General features: G+C 41.5%; 1 protein-coding gene across 15 annotated transcripts in view; it reads left to right on the top strand.

Moving 5' to 3' along the window:
- Window positions 1-18714, top strand: part of SVIL (supervillin) — a 142482-nt gene that overhangs the window by 54751 nt on the left and 69017 nt on the right. For 14 of the 15 annotated variants that reach the window (XM_079996329.1, XM_079996316.1, XM_079996323.1 and 11 more), the window contains one exon: window positions 16372-16438. Coding sequence is in view for 11 of the 15 variants with exons in the window: in XM_079996323.1 (XP_079852449.1) it covers window positions 16372-16438 (67 nt within the window). In the remaining 4 variants the exon portion in view is untranslated. Of the gene's footprint in view, window positions 1-5951; window positions 6027-16371; window positions 16439-18714 lie in introns of those variants that run through there. The other variant, XM_079996317.1, reaches the window with a different exon arrangement.

Genomic DNA, 18714 nt, shown 5'->3' with positions numbered 1-18714 from the left:
CTTTGGAGAACTTCTTATGGTTGGTGTTGTAGACCGTAGCTGGCTAGGTAGATCAAGGAGATGACTTAGCATAATTCAGATTCATGTGTTCAATTGTGGGGGGGGGGGGGTTTAAAATGACTGTGATGCAACACCGTCACTCATTTCTTTAATGGGTTTTGAAGTGGGTAAAATGCTGCCTCCTGTTTATAACAGAAGTTGTGCAAAAGCACGCTTTGCTGTTGACATTTTCTGATATGTAAACAAGTACAGCCTCTCTCTCTCTCTCAAAAGTTTACAAGCATAACTAATTGTATTGAACATTAAGAGAGCTCAGAAAGCAAGGGATTTAAAACTATAAACTTCTGACTAACATTCAGATGAGTAAACATACACTTTCTAGAGTTTAAAAAGCGGCATAGGGATTTTGGCAAAGATTTTGGTGAAAATAGCTCTGTTTCCCCTCCCACAATTACCCTATTTAAAACGACTTGTGTCAGATCTCCAAACTGCTATTTGAACACAGGGGAGTTTGGGGTCGGGGGAATTTGGAGGCTGTCCAAGAAGGGAAGTTTGAGAGGGAAGAAGCAAGATGCTGGTGTTCAGGAGCATCTGCCCCCTTGAATTTTGGCTTACAAATCAGGTCATACTACACTTTAAGTACGTACATGTATCATGGGGTAAATTGGTAAATATCTTGCTTAAACGAGCAACTTGCTGGATAAGAAGCTTCTGTAATATTGGAGCTTTGGAAGCAAAAATATTTGAGACCCTTAAATTTGACTGCTCTGTTTCTTTTTGAATAATTGTCTGGAGCAAAAGAAGTACATAAATGGGCTGTGAATACGTCCCCCCCCCCCCCCCCCCCCCGTTGTGCAGTGAAGTTAGAGCCTGTGAACTTCGGGATCTTAGGGACTCCGTTAGTGCTCCATTTCTGACCCTGGAATGATGAGGATTTTAGGCTGTTGGGGCAGCCATATGCTACATGAAAGTCTTGGCATGTCACCTTCTCAAAGAGTCCCATGGAGTTTATTATTGCATTCCTCTTGATAAGTTACAACTAATTGAAATAGGCCTTGGCAGAAAAGCCAAATCCAAAAGGGATTATTTGCACACATGGTAAATCACTTAAATATGGCTTTATTGTCCAAAGATGAGAATGAAATGGAAGCATCTGTCCAATAAAATTATTTGAGTGAGATCATTCCTTTTCAATCATCCACCTCAGTTTTTCTGGATCTAATTATATATATAAAAAACGCAGAAGCTCCCTTTCCGCAGAAATTCTTTGGGTTCTTTGGAGCACAGTCCTAATTGTAATGGACCGTTGACTTTTCAGAATATGATCTAGGGATTAATGAGTGCAGTATCCCAGGACAGGAGCTTAGCTGCAATGAAGAAGTGCCCCAAGGGGGTGTCATTAGTTTCATTTCCACCCTCTCCTTCTTCCATGGTACTCAAGGCTTGGCAGGGGGTTGGACTCGATGGCCCTTGTGGTCTCTTCCAACTCTATGATTCTATGATTCTACGATTCTAAGGCGATGTAACTAGAGTTCCCAGGCATTCTCCAATCCTCACAGAGACCATACTTCATACTTCAAGGCTGCTGCATCACGAGCTTTCACAAGCTCTGTCCAATAAGAGTTCAGTCATGAAAGTCACTTTCAAGAGCAGAAGAAATAGTTTCTCCATAATAATCCACATGCTGCTGATGGTACTTGAGCCCAGAACATTAAATGGGGTTTTCCCCAACTCAGGCACAATTCAGTCAGTTTAAAGAGTTACTCAAAAAATATCCTGCGGTTAGGAATGATGTCATTGTCATGTGTGATTAATAGAACTCACCTATGTCTCCTGAATAAAAGTGTGTAATGTGTATTTCCTCTTAGACTTTATTTGGTTAATTTGGTGTTTGTGTGTTAGGGAGGCTATGCCAAATTTTGGATCTGTAGCTTTGCAGCTATTTTTTAATTCTATGTTATGCATTGATTTTTATAACCTGCATATGTGTTTCCTGGCAGTGGCTTTTTTCTAAATAACATAGGAAGCTGCCTTCAGGTAGGTCAGGGCATTTCCCCATGTAGCCCAGCATGATCTACTCTGGCTTGCCCTGGCTGGCAGAGGTCCTTGGGTAGGAGTCTGCTCCCATCATCTACTACCCAGTCTTTTTAGACAGGGAAGCCAGGGATTGGACTGGGATTCTTCTTCATGCAAAATATGGGTTCTGTTACTGAATTGTGGTTCGTCCCCTGATAATATATTATGAATTTATACAGCCCACCCTTGAGAAACCTCCTTGGTATCACTGAACACAAACAAAAAAACTTCTATGGTTCCTCACCCTTCCCTTTTCCTCTAAAATCTGTGTTTGTTCAACTTTGTTTTCTTTGTTCCTCTTCGTAGGATATGCCTGGCTGCTAGTTGATTGCACTATGCCAGCGTAGACTCTTGACATGAATGAGTTTTCGTGGCTATGTGTCATGTGCTGTGCTCAGAGTTCTGCTCTTTTTGGCCCAAAAAGATATTCCAAAAACCAACATGTTTGAAAAGCAAGGATGTGACTAGGAATGGGAACAACAGTCTCTTCTACAAAATACTTTTTGCTGGGGTTTGTTTGTTTGGCCTTGTAATGTTGTGAAGGCATTTTAGGCTTACAAATATCTTTTTGATCTGTATTCCTAAATTAATTGGCTCAAACTGTCTCGTTGTGTGAATATTTGCATTTACACAACAGGAAAGTCTGTTTCAAATTACTTCAGCTAATGGGAAGAGCTTGTTTCTTTGTTCAAGCCAAATATATTGTACAAAGTCCAATTAAGCATTGTAGAGTCAAGTAAAGGATGGCCCTTGGAGATTGGCTATATATGTGGGGACATAGCCTTGTACAAGGAGACACAGATTTGAATAAATATGCCTTAAACCAGGTTGAGGATGAATGGATGCCCATTTCCCCATTCTGTGTGCATTTTGCAGTTGTGTGTGATATTTATACATAGAATCATAGAACTGTATAGCTGGAAGGGGCCCTGAGGTTTATTTTGCAGTGCAAGAATCCTACCCACAGCCATCTCTGGGTGGGATCAAACCACCAACCTTCTGGTTAATATGTTTGTGAATATTTGATTTCTTTTTTCATTTGCATCCTTGGTTTTGTATTTAAAAAAACACCTGAATGCCCCAGACCAGGAAACTGCTAAAACTTCACTTTTATAGAGGTGGGCACAATTGCTGATGATCAATTAAGCAAGGGTATTTGATTAGCATCACCTGTCTGCTACTTAGCCTCTTAATTCCTATGGAAGCATAAGGGTGTACTTAGCTTTTCACACATGACTTCTCCATTTTGCCTTTATTTCTTGTTAAATAAATCATGGCGCAGTATAATATGACATGTGTTGTTATTCATCTGAGGTTGTATTTACCTAATTTTAAGACCTACTAAGGAACAGATTGTTATTATGTAAAACCACAGAATTCAAAGAGGGTGTACTTTCTTTTTCCCGTGACCGTATGTCCTGCTCAAGAACCAGACTCCTAAAGACTAGCATAAAAAATTACAATTAAATGAGGTTGTTAGGTTGCTTCTGTTAACACCAAAAATGAAAGATGGACCTTTGCTCTTAGGAACTTGCTATTTAAAATGTTGCATTTTAGTCACATTTGGGACACCAGGGAGAGTCAGAGGGTTGAGAGTGAGGGTGATGAAGAAGGCCCTCCCTTTCAATGCAAGGAATTGCATTTATGAGGTTCCACATTCAGCCTCTGACCTACTCAGTTAAACTTGAAAGATACTGTGTCAGTGGAAATGAAAAGGTCCTTTGCATGTCATTCTGGAGAGTTGCTACCAGTCAAGAGCACACGGTTAAGCAGAATGCAACAATTCATGTTGCAATCCAATTGCAAGTGGATTGGAAATTCTTAACCCTCCTTAGTAGGTTTGAAATATCTGCACTGAACTCTTGGAATAATGTTGAGAGTAAATGATAAGAGGGAGGTTTGCAGACCCTTTTCTCAACAGCACATTCTATTCATAAGCCACCCAGCCCTAAGAGTGATGGGATGAGCATGAACTTCATTAGAAGCAAATCACATGCAGTCACGTTATATTATGCAGCTTCTGTTGCAGTTTGCTGACTGCGTTTTTAAATCTCTACAAAAGGGGCATTATCTTATTTCAAAGCTTAAGTCCAAACAAGACTAATTTATAGATTTAGGACTTGCTAACAAGGAAAAGTCAAATGGTAAATCCGATGGCTACTATTGCGGGATGGCATTTTTGCCCTACTCTCTTTTCCCCCCTATTGAAATCATTGGGGCTGATCACATGGCTAGCCTATTCACATTGACTTCAATGGGACCAAAGTGCAACGAAGTTAGCCTGCATCTTCCCCTACCCATTGAATATATAGTACATGGAAGGTGAGCATGTAAACATGTTTTGGCCACATACCTTCTGAAGTGGTACAGTTTAGCAAGAGCTGGTCCATGTGATTCTGCTGCTCTTGTGTCGCTTTTCTTGAGCTGCAGCCTAGCCTCTTCAAGAGAGATAAGAAGAGTTCATGAGGTTCTTGTTGGCCCAGGCAAAGCTTCTCCTGGCCATCAGATGATGTGCCAGGTCTGTTAGGAATATTTTGTGGGCATATGAATCAACAGCTTTGCTTGATCTCCCGTAGAAGTGACAGAGTTTATCATCCTGTGACTTGCCAAGGAGCCAGGGTGTGTTTCCTACCCCATACCTATTAGTACCTTAATTAAGAACAAAATGACATGCTGAGGACTACTGAAACATGGTAGCAACAGCACGAGGGGGATCAGTTGCTCCCTAAAGGAAAGGAGAGAAGCTGATTATGGGGAAGGTGGGTGAAGAAGAAGTGTGGGCCTGTTTCTTAACAACGAGAGCTTGGACAGGCTCCTGACCAATATAGTAAGCTACCTCAGTCACAAGTCTGGCAGAGGAGGGTGAACTGTTTTTGCCATTACTCTATCCTAAATATAATGAGTGTTCTCACTGCTGATCTTGCATAGATGCTTCATTAGTAATCCCGGGGATGACAGCAGCTAGCAAATTTAAAATGACTTTGGGAGCAGTCAGATTCTGGGTGACCTGAGGACTGAATCTGGAGCCACAGAGAATCAAAAACATTAAAATGGCAGAGTGACACCAACCCAAATTGTTAAGTTCTTAATTCAGTAGCATTGTACTTCAATGTGGGGCTTTCTGTAATCCTATTGTATGTTGTTTGCCCTGAAAGGACAGTCTTCCCTGATGACTAAGTAAAGCAGTAAAGCCAAGCATACTTGACTATCAGTCGATTTCTGCCTCAAGTGGGCAAAAGCCCCTCTTGCCATCTTGGACTGCAAAAAGTCTAGTAGTCCTACTGGTGGGTTTCTGGTGACTGCAGAATGTTCATACATCTTTGAATGTGTTTTGCATGTTCCCTACCTGTATCCTATGAGCTGCTTTAAACAGAAATTAAAAATGTAGAATAGGTCCCCAGAAATGGGTAAACTGGAATGGTCTGAAACCACATGAGGCCACTACCTTGTTGAAGCTAAACAGGGGCTAGTCTACAAGATGGGAGACCACCTGGGAGCCACATACATGCCACTATGGGCTCCATGGTGGAAGACAGGCAGGCTATAAATGTAAGGAAATAAAATAGATTTAACACTGCTATTCTATATAATTGTTGCTTCTGATTGCTTTTTACCTCATGCACTTTGAATTAACAATTTACTTTATAAAGTCCATAGATGCACCCATTTAATTCACTTTTAATCAAGTTTTTAAAACTGGAAATACTTGGACATGTAGGAAAGCATTTTATTGTATCATTTAATATGACATATAATGTCAGCTGCTCTTTACAAATGTGATTCATCCTCTTGCCCAGTTCATGTTGCTCCGTGATATTTTTTTGACAGTGCATCCTTTTCTTCCCTCACCCCCACCGTATGTTGTTGATCTAAAGATTTCCTATGACTGGATAGAAAACTTTCTGCAGCAATTGGGAGAGGATAGCTGAGCACCCTCTGTCTGCCAAAAGGTAGGCTGTCAGTTGCTTGAAAGGTAAACACTACATGACCTATAAGCCAGCCAGTCAACTTGCACATTGCCTTATTAGGTAAGTAGCTGGAAATGGAGTCTGGGGACAGAATTTGCTGGATGGCAAACTGAGCATCCGCCTGGTGGAGAGAGAGAGAGAGAGAGAGAGAGAGAGAGAGAGAGAGACCAACCTCCCAGTAGATATGGCCCAATAGACATTCCTGGACTGAAATCACTCTTCACTTGCATTTTCATTAAGTGTGGAAATTCATTTTGCAGGCACCAGAACATGGGGTTAACAGATCCATCTTAATAGCTCATAAATTAGAAATATATTGCTCTTCTTCCATTGTATCTAGAACAACAAGGTCAATACTATACAATACTGTATAGTAATATTGCTATCAGCGTATGCATTTTTCCATTGTTGGTTTTTGTTAATTCTTGGTTGTATTGACATATTTATAAGAAAGAAAGAAACTATTGCAAATAATACATTTCTTCATATTCGTCTTTTCCCCCTTTAGTTTGCCACAGACTTCAGGGGAATTTTGGGGAGGAGAGCATGGAAAGCAGGCTTTTGTGTGGCTAAGGTTGACTAATGACCTGATAACTTGGTCTGATAAAGCAGATAGGATCAGGTGTAAAGCACATTGAAAGAGTTGCATTTGTGCAACAGTTCAAGACCATTGAAGTGCATCATTCAAACCCTGAGTCAGATGGTGGGTGGTGTCAATTAGTGCAATCAGTTCATTCTAACTGGATGCATTTCCTTGCATTTCTGAAGCAGTGTCCATTGGTATTAACCTAAAAAATGTGGGTGACTGCCCATACAGCAGTTTTTGCCCTTGGTTTTAAGAAAAGCTAGCCCTAAAAATCGTTTGAGCATATAAAGTAGACTAGCCACAATGATCGGTACAGAGTTTAGCACCATTTATTTTTTTTACAGTTTCATAATGGATCTGGAATGGTCTTTGGATAGAATATTAGGATATCAATACTCAGAAAATAAATGACACAAAACCAAAATCAGATCTGAAGCATAGAGGAGCTGTGTGTCCTTTATGCTCTGTTTATAGGCAACAACAACAACCACAAAAAGCCAGTCAATTGCTTGCGTAGTACATAATAGCAGTGCTTGTGCACAGGATGTGGCGCTTTGGCGGGGGGAGTATCCAAGCCAACCCCATATCTTCAATTCACTCTTGTTGACTCAACTAGAGGAAATGCATTCATTATTTTCCAGTCATACTGCCAGCGATCATGTTACATCAACACCATGGTTGGTTGTTCCATGTTGTGTAATGATCAGAGTAGTTGTAATTAGGATGTTTTCTTATCTAAAAGACCCCTCCTAAAAATGTCCAGAATGTCTTAGTTGAATTACCTTTGCCAGGTGTTGTACTGTCTTTGTCTCTCCTTTTAAAAGGAACTGCAGTCTTAGAAGTGACTTAACACTCAGCAAGATATGGCTTTATTTTGGAGATGAAAGATTTGGGAGTCCCTTTCTCACACACATATTTGCAAGATGAATTTCTGCCCCTCTACCCTGGGGGGTTGTGTTTGGAACTGGATGGAGGGCAATTTGCTTTTGTTTGGCAGAGAAGAATGCTTCTTGGAAGTAAATAAACTGCTGAAGACTGACAAGGATTTGGGGAATGAGTATGGGGGGGGGGGTTCCAAAGGAAGATGCATATGTATAAGTTAAAGTAGAGAGGCTGTGTGCTTTCAACACATCTGGCATCAACAATTTGCAATTGTTCTGTAAACGTGCTACATGTTTCTGTTCTTGGACAAATACTTTCTATTTTGATCCTCACCTATGACCTCTTTGAAACAGTTTCTGCAGTGCAGTACAAAATTCTGCTTCTACAGGGATGTGTCCAAACTTTCCATACTCTGCAACACCGTCTTGCATCATTGTATAACAATAGCTGTGACTGAAGGAAAGTGAAATGGATTAAACATTTTCCTCGCTAGAGGGATGATCTCATGTCAGGAAATTTTATACCCAGTTGGAAGCTCATATAAATAACATCCACTAAGAGAACAGAGTAACACTTGCAAATCTTCTTGGGAGGGGGAAGAGCAGCAGGAAGCTCTCTGAGATCCACCCATGTTTTATGTTTACAAGTCCGTGTATCACCTTCACCTCCCCAGTAATTACGTGTATCGGGATTAAAGCATGACCCACCACCACTCAGTGTGTAGTCGTTGCTGAAAAATATGCAGCCCATTCTGAGTTGCAACCTGGCACCAGAAATTGTATGGGGTTTGTATGGCAGTATGTCATTGCTACGTACTTAAAGGACTTGGGGCACAGGCCTACGGTACAAATCTGGGGAGCAGATTTACAGAAGACTCAGCAGGGATGGGGCTGATCTGCACCAGCCTAGCCCCTGCTCCGTACCTGCTGACACCAGGCAGGTGCATTTCACAGTATTCTTTTTTTGCACCTGCTAAAAACATCTTTGTTTAGAGAAACCTACCTAGATATGAACACTACTGTTTTTAGTTTGTCATTGATCTTATTCTTGGAATGTTTGGCTTTAATTATATTGATCTACTCTTTTTGCATGAAATGGGCAAAACCATACTTGCCTTACTTTCCTTTAATGGGGCTTGCTTACTTTCCCCTTCACCCACTGATGACAGATGTAGGAACTTAAGAAGAGCCCTGCTGAATGAGGCCAGTGACCTATCTGCTCCAGCATCCAGTTCCCACAGTGGGAAGCCCAAGAGCAGGAGCTGAGCACTACAGTTCTCTGCTCACTTGTGATTCCCAGCAACTGGTCTTTGGAGGTCTACTGCCTCTGATGGTGGAGGAAGGACATAGCTGTTGTGGCTTGTAGCCACTGTCAGCTTTATCCTTTATGAACTCCTGTTCTAAAACCATCCATGCTGGTGGCAGTTGCTACTACTTGTAGGGCAGGTTCCATAGTTTAACTATGTGCTGTGTGACGAGGCAGCCCTGTTTAGGGAAGTTTTTAATGTTTGATGCATTACTGTATTTTAATATTTTGTTGGAAGCTGCTCTGAGTGGCTAGGGAAGCCCAGCCAGGTGGGCGGGGTATAAATTATTATTATTATTATTATTATTATTATTATTATTATTATTATTATTACTGTCCTGAATTGCCCAACATCCATTTTATTGTTCTAGTGTTACGATAGAAAGAGAGAGAAAACATTTCTCTATCCACTTCCTCCACTCCATGCATAAATTTGTACTCCTCTGATCTGCTTTTTCTCTAAATGAGAAAATGCTGCAACTGTTCTTGATCAGCAAGTTTCTCCTTGATCATTTTGGTTTCCCTTGTCTTGACCATTTCCAGCTCTACAACACCCTTTGGGAGGGGACGCACATATAGCTGAAATTTCTGGGTCCCTTGCACATAGGACTCTGTCTGTTGTCTCTGCTTACTTTAGTTCTCATAGTCCCATTGCCCTTCCTCTCATCAAGTTAAGTCTACAATATTAGTTGCATTTTCTTAGAGCCCTGTTGAAGGCTGAGAGTCCTCTTGGGAGGACAGTCTTAACGTGGATGTTTTGTGGCGCATTAGATTTGTCAAACTTCATCTGCATTCATGCTTATGTGTCATTGTGTAAAGATGCTTTGTTCCCTGCTGAATTTTTGACCTCACAGACCTGTGTGAGGAGAGGAACCCACACCACTGTCTGTACCATATTAAGGCTTATGTTCCCTGGTGGAATTGGCTGCTGTTCAGAGACCTTGAGTTGACTTTCACATCCAAGGTGCTGGTTGGAACTTGTATGAATACATTTTTTAAAAATAAAAATAATTATTCACATTTATGCTGTTTGGAAAGTCCTTGCCCCCATCGTCTAAAAGCTTGGTCAGCTAACAATTAAATACATAAAATATCTGCTAAAATCAAAGCAAAGCAAAATCAAGTGGGTTTTTAGGTGCCCTTCCAGAGGAAGGAAGTGCCACAATTTGTTTGTTGGGCCTCTGGTGTGCTTTGGTCATCCAAGACTTGGTGATACCTCTAAGAAATCCTCACAAATCAGGGACCTTAGATTCTGACTTGATAATAAAACTTTATAGCCTCCAAGTGGAACTGAACAATGTAAGCTACTTAAGGAGGGCAGAAAAGCAATGTGATTTCTTGACATTTCAGTGTGTGTTCACCAAGGCTGCCCCCACCATTACCCAGAATAGCATTTCTGCATACAGTGGCAGGAGAGGGAGAGAGAGAAAATGAGAATTGCTGCCGCTTTTTCAGTGTAGCCTTTCAGGAAGATAGGAAGCAACCATCTAGCTCAGCATTATCTTCTCTGATGGGTAGTAGCTCTCCAGACAAGAGCATTTCCCAGCCCCCACCCTGAGACAGAAAAGTCTCTGTGTGTGAAATAAGTCTCTACTCTTGCCATTTCATTAAAAAATATGGTTGTGTGGCATAATAGACCTCAGCCACCTTTTGACGTTAGACGAAATATCAATAACCTCCAAGAGATCTTTTAGTTGCATGAGATAATCACTAGATAGCTGTATGCTGGAATATCCCTGTGTTGTGCTTCTTTGCAAAAAATCGCAGGAAAATCTTCATTTCAGCTACTTAATCCTGACACTTGAGAAGGGAGTGGATTTGAGTCTTAAGCACATGATGAGCTAGGAAGCTTAAAATGATCTCTCTGCCCCCTTCCCTTTAATATCCCTCTTGTGTATTTCACTCTCAGCAAATCACTCTAAAGAATAGTACCTTATGTTGATATCAGCTCTGGGCAAAGGCCAGCCATTGCAGAATCTTCCTGTGACCATTCAGTGGGACATATTGCCGGAGATGAGATTATTGGGCAGTAACATGCTTAATTCACATGCGATTTTAATGCCTCTCTTGAGCTATTGGGACACATCAAAATACAGTTAGACTTGTATTATAAATACATGCCTTTCCTAGGGCTGCCAGCTTTAAAACAACAAATTCATAGGAAGCTGCACTGACCAGCAACAGTTTTCCAGGGTTGCAAATTCCTCTCTTTGACAAAGCCTACCTGGATCTGCCAGGAATGGAACACAGGACCTTTTGCATGCAAAATCCGGTGTTCCTGTTTTTTTGTCAAATAAGGTTAGCATCGGAGCAACCTTTAAGGGGATGGAAGGCTTTTGGAATGTTGTTATCTATGGATATCCACTGTATTTTTTGAACATGTGAACTGTGGAAATATAAGCCAGAGGGACAAGTTCACAAATTCCATATATGCAGCATTTTTTAAAAAATACCCATAGTTAAAACATTCAGCTCCAAACCACTATTTAAATTTCCCATGTTCAAAGTCCGTTTGGAAGCTAGATGTGAAAAGCTATTCACAGTGGAAGTGCTATCAATGCATTCCTGCCACCATTTTCCCTTTTGAACAGTTGTGCCTAGTCCCTTTAGAACTCTTGAATTTAAGAAGTATTCTGGAGGTTTTGAGAGATCATCTCCTGAACTACCAAACTGGAGTGAGGGTGTTTGGGATGCATACGGAATGCATATGTGGACAAAGGGCATCAGTTACTTTTCATGAGTCTGTGAAGACTGGAATAAGAACTTACTCCTTTAAATGAGACACCTGGATAATTTACTCTCCCCTCACTGGACAAACCATGCTTCCATCCCTTTTGGTTGGTTTGGTTAAAAAAAAAGAAAGGGGGGTGATATGATTTTAACCCTACTTAACTTTGAAGTCTCTTCATTTGAAAGGAGTTCATCGAATTAAAAATGAATGCTGTTGTTAGGTGAATTGTGTCCTACCAATTTTTACAACCATACTTTTAACACCTTGCGTCTTTAAATTTTGAAGTTCTTCTGAGACTGATGTCTGTTCCCAAGAACTTAGTTACCCATCTTTCCTCCCCCTCAACTGTGAACCAAACACTGTTTTGCTCATATGCTGTTCAGAATTCTCAGCTGTTTCAGTATTTTGCTATTAGTCTGCCAGTAGTAGGACAAGTGTTTAGCATAATGGATATGATTACCAGCATCGATCCTTCTGTAGAAACCAAACTGGTTGGCTGTCTCTGCTTTCTGTTTAAACTATCACTGCAGTATATTCTGATTACAGGTATCATATTTGCCTTTCCTTTATGGCAAATGAGGATTTATTTATTTTTCATTTCTATTCCCTAGTCAAAATAAAGGTGGACTATATAATTGCTAGAATATAAATAGTCATTCAGCTAACTGTTTCAAGTGGTAATATTATGAATCTCCCAGTCACCATTGTCCAATCTGTTTTAGCATTCATGTGCCTAATTTCTGTTTGTAATCTGATTACTGCCTTGAGCTGCTCCACTTTGCAGCCTATTGCTATGCATTTACTGTACTCCCTGGGACGCGATAGCCTGACAGCTCCAGTCCTGAGCTATGAAAAAATCTCTACACAATATTGCTAAGACGGGCCTAGGGCTGTGGCTGGCTGAGAATTAGCTGCTATTGTAGTTTTCTCCTTTTGCCTGGTCCCTTTGTTTTCTGCAACCATGTTTCGAAATCCTTGGATATCCAGCTATTTGCGAAATGTCAGCTACTCCGAAGACCAAGGTAAGAGTGCCAAGTCCATCGGAAATAATGCAACTGAATGTAATTTATTGTAATCTAAATTCAAACAGTTTTCTTCGAGGTTTCCTCCCTTCCCCTCCCTCCCGCCATGAAAAAAATATTTACCACTTTGGTAATCAGCATTTAGTTTGGCATCTAGTCTTATTGTTTTCCCAAAGGACGCTCTTTTAAAAAATCCGATTAGATGAATCTTCTAATTAGCTTAGCTAGCAGTTGAATTAAGGCCTTGTAGATATACTGAGTAATCATTAATGGTAATATCTTTTGAGGATTTTTTTTTTTAAAGGTGATGTCTGTATTGTGCATATGTTAAGAAGAGGCTTGCTTGTTTGATTTTTTAAAATTGTTTTGATTGGTGGTGCAGTGATCAGTTTAAACTTTGAAGCAATAAATAATTTTATTGCCTTCAGAAAATAAACAAATAAAACAGTGCATGCATATATTAATTGCTTTCCAGTGAAGAGTTTTATGAATACAATTGTCATAATCCTGTGACTGCCCAGGGAACAAAGTATTGATACATTTGCAGTGACTCCTTAGTATTCTGGAGAGAATACTGGACATGATTGTCAGACTAACCACCAAAATATCAGCCAACCCTCTTGAGAGAGCCTAGAAAACAGAAATGCTTTTACGTCTGTTAAACATCTTTATGTAATTTAAGGGCTGAATGCATGCTATTTGAGCAATAGGTTTCTTTCCCCCCACCCCTTGAAACTTTTAACACATAATGTCAAAAACATGTACCGTCCACTAAGTGAAACTTCATTTACGGTACTTTTTGAGGCAAGGTATCGTAGCATTTTGGAATTTGCTGTAGATTGAAAAGGTACCCTCCCCGCCCCCATCACATTCCCACAGTGTACCAATATTTTAAGCTGCTCTGTGCATTGCAGTTATTCAAAATGTGGGTTTGGTGCTTCATGGTTAATGGAGAGTCAAATCATAATATCACGCAGGCTTTTTCTTCTTTGGCTAGCTTCCCTTCTTCCTCCACATCCCTTAAGTTGAAAGCTTCTCCTGTTTTGGCTGGGGATGGAGAGGAATTTTCTCTGTGGCCTTCTGGAGGCTTTCATGGTTGAGAGAGGTATCCATGCCAAAAGCTGTGTTGGGTTATACACCATTTAGAATTGCTATAAATTTTTACGCATGCCTGGCTTTAATTTAACCAAACTCATATACTGTTGGAGAATTATTAACAGCTGCTCTTTCCAATAATACAAATCTATTATTCGTAAAGGTCATTCTTTTTCATTAAGACACAGAGTTTCAAACAGGGTAATAATGGTAAATCACTGCTAATGCTTTTCTTGACTATTGTGTATGTTTCTTTGTTTTTGAGTTGCTTTTTAGGCTTTATCCATATTTAAGCTTTATCCATATTGTTACTTTGGGGAACAAAATAAACTGGATATCATCATAGGACAAAACAGATGCCAAGTTTGAAAATGATGTTTGCTTGCTGACAAGGCTTCAGAAACACTAAATTGTTACTGTCTATTCTAGTTAACTTAAAACAATATTTTATTGACTACTTAATTTTTTCCAAACTTTCTACGCTTCTCTTTAAAAAGCCAAGTCATTTCAGTGTGGAGGAGGGAGAGAAGATGAAAGAGCATACCGTTACTTAGCTTTATTAAAAACTTGTTCTAGACCATGTTTCCATTTGAACAAACAAATTGATTGTATCCAAGGCTGCCAATGAATGGAACATTTCTTGCCCAGGCAACAGAACTTATCCTTGCTTTCCTTGGTGTGCATCCCACACCCTTTTCTCTCCCCTGTGCAACCTCAAATTCTATTCCAAAAAATTAGGGGATCCAAAGAGTTGGAGGCCGACAGGAGGAGAAGGGGAAGTCCCATTGTGTGGCAAGGTCCAAAGCCCTCCCGAGATGTTGGAATAAAGACACATGAAACCAGTATTTTAGGTTAATGGGCTAAAAAGGCCACAACTTTATAGGTTACAGAATGTGAGTGGTATTGGCTTAGGCCAGGCATAGGCAAACTCGGCCCTCCAGATGTTTTGGGACCACAGCTCCCATCATCCCTGACCACTGGTCCTGTTAGCTAGGGGTGATGGTAATTGTAGTCCCAAAACATCTGGAGGGCCGAGTTTGCTTATGCCTGGCTTAGGCATTGGAAACAAACTGACTCTATCTGACTCCTGCCCGTCTGCAGGAAGTCTTGGAAGGGTTAACCACCAATAGGGGGCCCCTGCTGATGCACATCAACTAGGAACTCCCCCAGGGTCACCGCTAGTGTCATGTCATAGCCCTAGCCCCCGTTTGGGCTTCGGACAGAGATCGCACCCCTTGGATTCCTTTAACGGAATACCCTTGAATTAGGAGGGGTAGGTGATGGCCACTACCTCCCCTCACCTCCAACCTAATATTCCAATGTCTAACTGCCTAACCTTACAAAGTTGTTATCATTTGCTATGAGGCAGGTGAAAAACCAAATGGCTGGTGCCAATTTGCCAAGTGGAAAAAAAAAATCTTACCAGGCCCCTTCAACAGGCGACCAACAAGCGAGGTCCATAGCAAGGTGAAGAGATAAAGAGCCTAACCTGAAGGAAGGAGGGAGGGAGAACTGAGCAAGCGGGAAGCAGAAAAGGGGCGAGTCCCTGACCACGGGCAGTTTAAATAGCCCAAGCCACGCCCCCTGACCAACCGGATTGGTCGGCCCAAGGGATGACGCAGCCGAGGGCTCCCAGTGATGCAGGGGCTATACCGCCCCGAGCACAAGGGTCGGGCTTGTGACCAGCCCGCAACGTCATCTCCCTGGGAACGGGAAATGGCTTTGTGTGAGTGGAAGTCGGTTGGATACAGCCCAAAGCCATTTGATTTACTTCCTGTGAGGGCCATGGATACAGGCAGTAGTTGCAAAGTAGCCTCATCTAGGGTTGCCATACTTTTCTGTCCAGATTTACACTGTTTGAAACATGGCAGCCCTGCCATTACCTTCCTTTATATCTTACTTTTCAAGAGTATCTCTGCATGGCATTGGGGAACTTAGATTCATTGATCTAATACATTCTGCAGCAGCTCCACTTGTTCCAGCTGTTCCACAAGGCATGATGGGGGAATGTTGGAGTCAATATATGAGCAGACTCCAAAGATGGTGCTGTTGCCAAATCCCTCTGCCGTTTTCTTGCATGGGAGGAGGGGGAGCCCAGAACAGGTTCTCACCACAAATTTCCTGCATCCTACTTTTGTGCAGTGGTTCCTGCACTTCCCATTCAGGCTAATCCAATCATTAAACAGTAGAAACAACTACTGTAATTGCACCATTATTTTGTAATGCAAATGTGAAGTATGAATGGTAAACCTGTTTTTAATGGGAACATGCCTTGTAAGTATGGATCAGACATCACCAAGATGTGTACATAGCTAAAAACCCTGTGTTTAATGTTTTCCATGTTTAATGCAGGAAGCACATGGCGGGAATGATGTGAGCAGCATGCTTACTCATTCATGGCAAGTGGCAGTTTGGTTCACCATGGTGTGGGCTACTGTGGAACTTATGCTAACTACAGTATAATAAATTTACCCAAGGCGCCAACAGGAGAGCTACTGGCTCAGTCCTCTGTTCATAGTTCTAAGTCATAGTCAGTGTTCTGTTATTATTTTCTCTCCCCAGCATTGTTTGCTTTCACCATATGAACACTTAATAATTGATTTGTTTGGCTCAAAGTGCAAGGTTAGACTATTAAAGCACTGGTGTTTTTTCTCTCTCCCATTAAACCTTTTGCTGATGTGATATAATTTCCTTTCTTTTTTCCAGATTTTGACAAAGAAAATTTGGTCAGGTATAAGACTCCAAGATTACTCCAAAGGAGGAGGACACTAAGGTAAACAAACAAACAAAACACTCTTAAGAGTTCTTAGGTGTAACTGACTAGTCTCTGGTGAGAACAAAGAACAACACTTGGCTTAATCTTCATCATTGTAGTATTTATATAGCAGAACAACAAAGAGTCCTTTGACACCTTGGACACTAGCAGGTATTTTGGGCTAGTTCATGCGTAGTAAACCCTGGTTTATAGTTTACTCTGGATATTGTTGAATTGCCTCAGTTTGCTCCACACTGCCTGGAGCCAGGAGGAGCAAACTATCTATGATTAGTGTTGTGTGTGAACCATCACTCACGATCAGTTTCTCTTCCATTCGCAGCAAGTCAAGAACAAACCTTGGCTTCTGCCTGTAGTTTCTTTGGAGAAAACAGAGTGCAAGTGTTGGCAAGGATGTAATGTCAAGGCAAGGTTTGTGGTTTGTTGTTCCTGGCTCTAGGTCAGGCAGAGCAATTCAGCAGCAAGAACTAGCATGCTGCTATTTCATGGTAAGCCATAAACCATGGCTTACTGGCTATGCAAACCAGCCCATAGTATTTTATGGGGCAGGGCCCACTCTGTCAGATGCTTGAAATGTTATTCTCAGCTGGCAGGGGGGAAAACTAAGAGTGAAGCCAAAAGCTATGAAATGTAAGAGGAACAAGGAGGTCTGTGAGGTTTCTGTTCAAAGTTCAAATTGAAATGTCACAGCCCTCTTGTACTTGGTAATTCATGGTCTTGTGACTCCACTGTTGACACCTCCTGTATATCTGTGTGTGTGTGTGTGCACGCGTGCGCGTGTGCCTCACAACTGAAGGTAACATTTCATGCACCTAAAAGAAGGTTGCTAACCCATGAAAACATATGTCACAATAAAACTGTTCATCTTTAAGGTGCCACAAACAAAGCAGGTGGTGCTGTGGTCTAAACCACTGAGCCTCTTGGGCTTGCTGATCAGAAGGTTGGCAGTTCGAATCCCTGTAATGGAGTGAGCTCCCGTTGCTCTGTCCCAACTCCTGCCAACCTAGCAGTTTGAAAGCACACTAGTACACGTGGATAAATAGGTGCTGCTGTGGTGGGAAGGTAAACGGCATTTCTATGCACTCTGGTTTCCGTCACGGTGTTCCATTGTGCCAGAAGTGGTTTAGTCATGCTGGCCACATGACCCAGAAAGCTGTCTGTGGACAAACACTGGCTCCCTCGGCTTGAAAACGAGATGAGCGCCACAACCCCATAGCTGCCTTTAACTGAACTTAACTGTCAAGGGGTCCTTTACCTTTTTTTTAACCTTTTACCCCTCTGAACATACATTTGGAGATATCAGAAGTGACTGCGTATTTAAATCTATGTGCGCTGCACTAATCATCCATACAGATTCACGCTAGAAATTAAGAAAGTGATTGTATAAACCAATCTTTTAGTCTCTGTCCTAAAAAAAAAAAAAAAGGTCCATATCATGCTTTTTTTTGGAATACAGCAGGCTTGGGTCTTGAAGGAGCCTTCTTGAGCAATAAATGGAACTCCAGCCAAAAGCAGGAGAGGCAGGAAAGAAACCAAGTACCGTATTTTTCGCTCTATAACACGCACCAGACCATAACACGCACGTAGTTTTTAGAGGAGAAAAACAAGAAAAAAATATTCTAAATGAAATAGTGGATATATGATTTTTGTGGTTCATGCTGTGGCTACAGACATGTGATCTGACAGTGAGTTTGGAGTAGCCCAATGCAAAAATCCTGAGGATCCATGTGGATCCATTCTTTGTAACCACGGAGGAGGGAAGGAAGGGGAACCATGGATCCTCTGCTCATGACTGCAGCAGATCCACCCCCCCCCCCGCCACCCGCAGGCATTCACTCCATAACACGCACCGACATTTCCCCTTACTTTCTAGGAGGAAAAATGTGAGTGTTATGGTGCAAAAAATACGGTACCTATCTTTTGCGGTTACTACTGTCATGACATGTATGTACGGTACATGCAAATACTGGCTGGTCCTCCCTTGGTTGCAATGAAAGCTTCTGCTCTGCCCAGGCCCACTTCGCTGCCTTATGCCAAGTCACACCACAGGTGTGGCTCTCAAGAATCTCAGATAGTGATCCCATCTCCCAGCCCTTTCAATTGGATATACCAGGGACTGAACCTGAAACCTTTTGCTTGCAAACTCCATGTTCTGCTGCTGAGTTATGTCTCCCATCTACTGAAATGTGGTCCCTCTCTATACAAAGAGCAATAGAGGAACTGAAATAAAGAGAGCTGACGTATGTATGCTGGTCTGTATTTTATAAGGAATGGTT

The sequence above is a fragment of the Podarcis cretensis genome (genome assembly GCF_951804945.1).
Source record: "Podarcis cretensis genome assembly, chromosome: 12".
In the NCBI taxonomy this organism is placed as follows: domain Eukaryota; kingdom Metazoa; phylum Chordata; class Lepidosauria; order Squamata; family Lacertidae; genus Podarcis; species Podarcis cretensis.
This window is presented reverse-complemented; position numbering and strand designations above follow the sequence as displayed.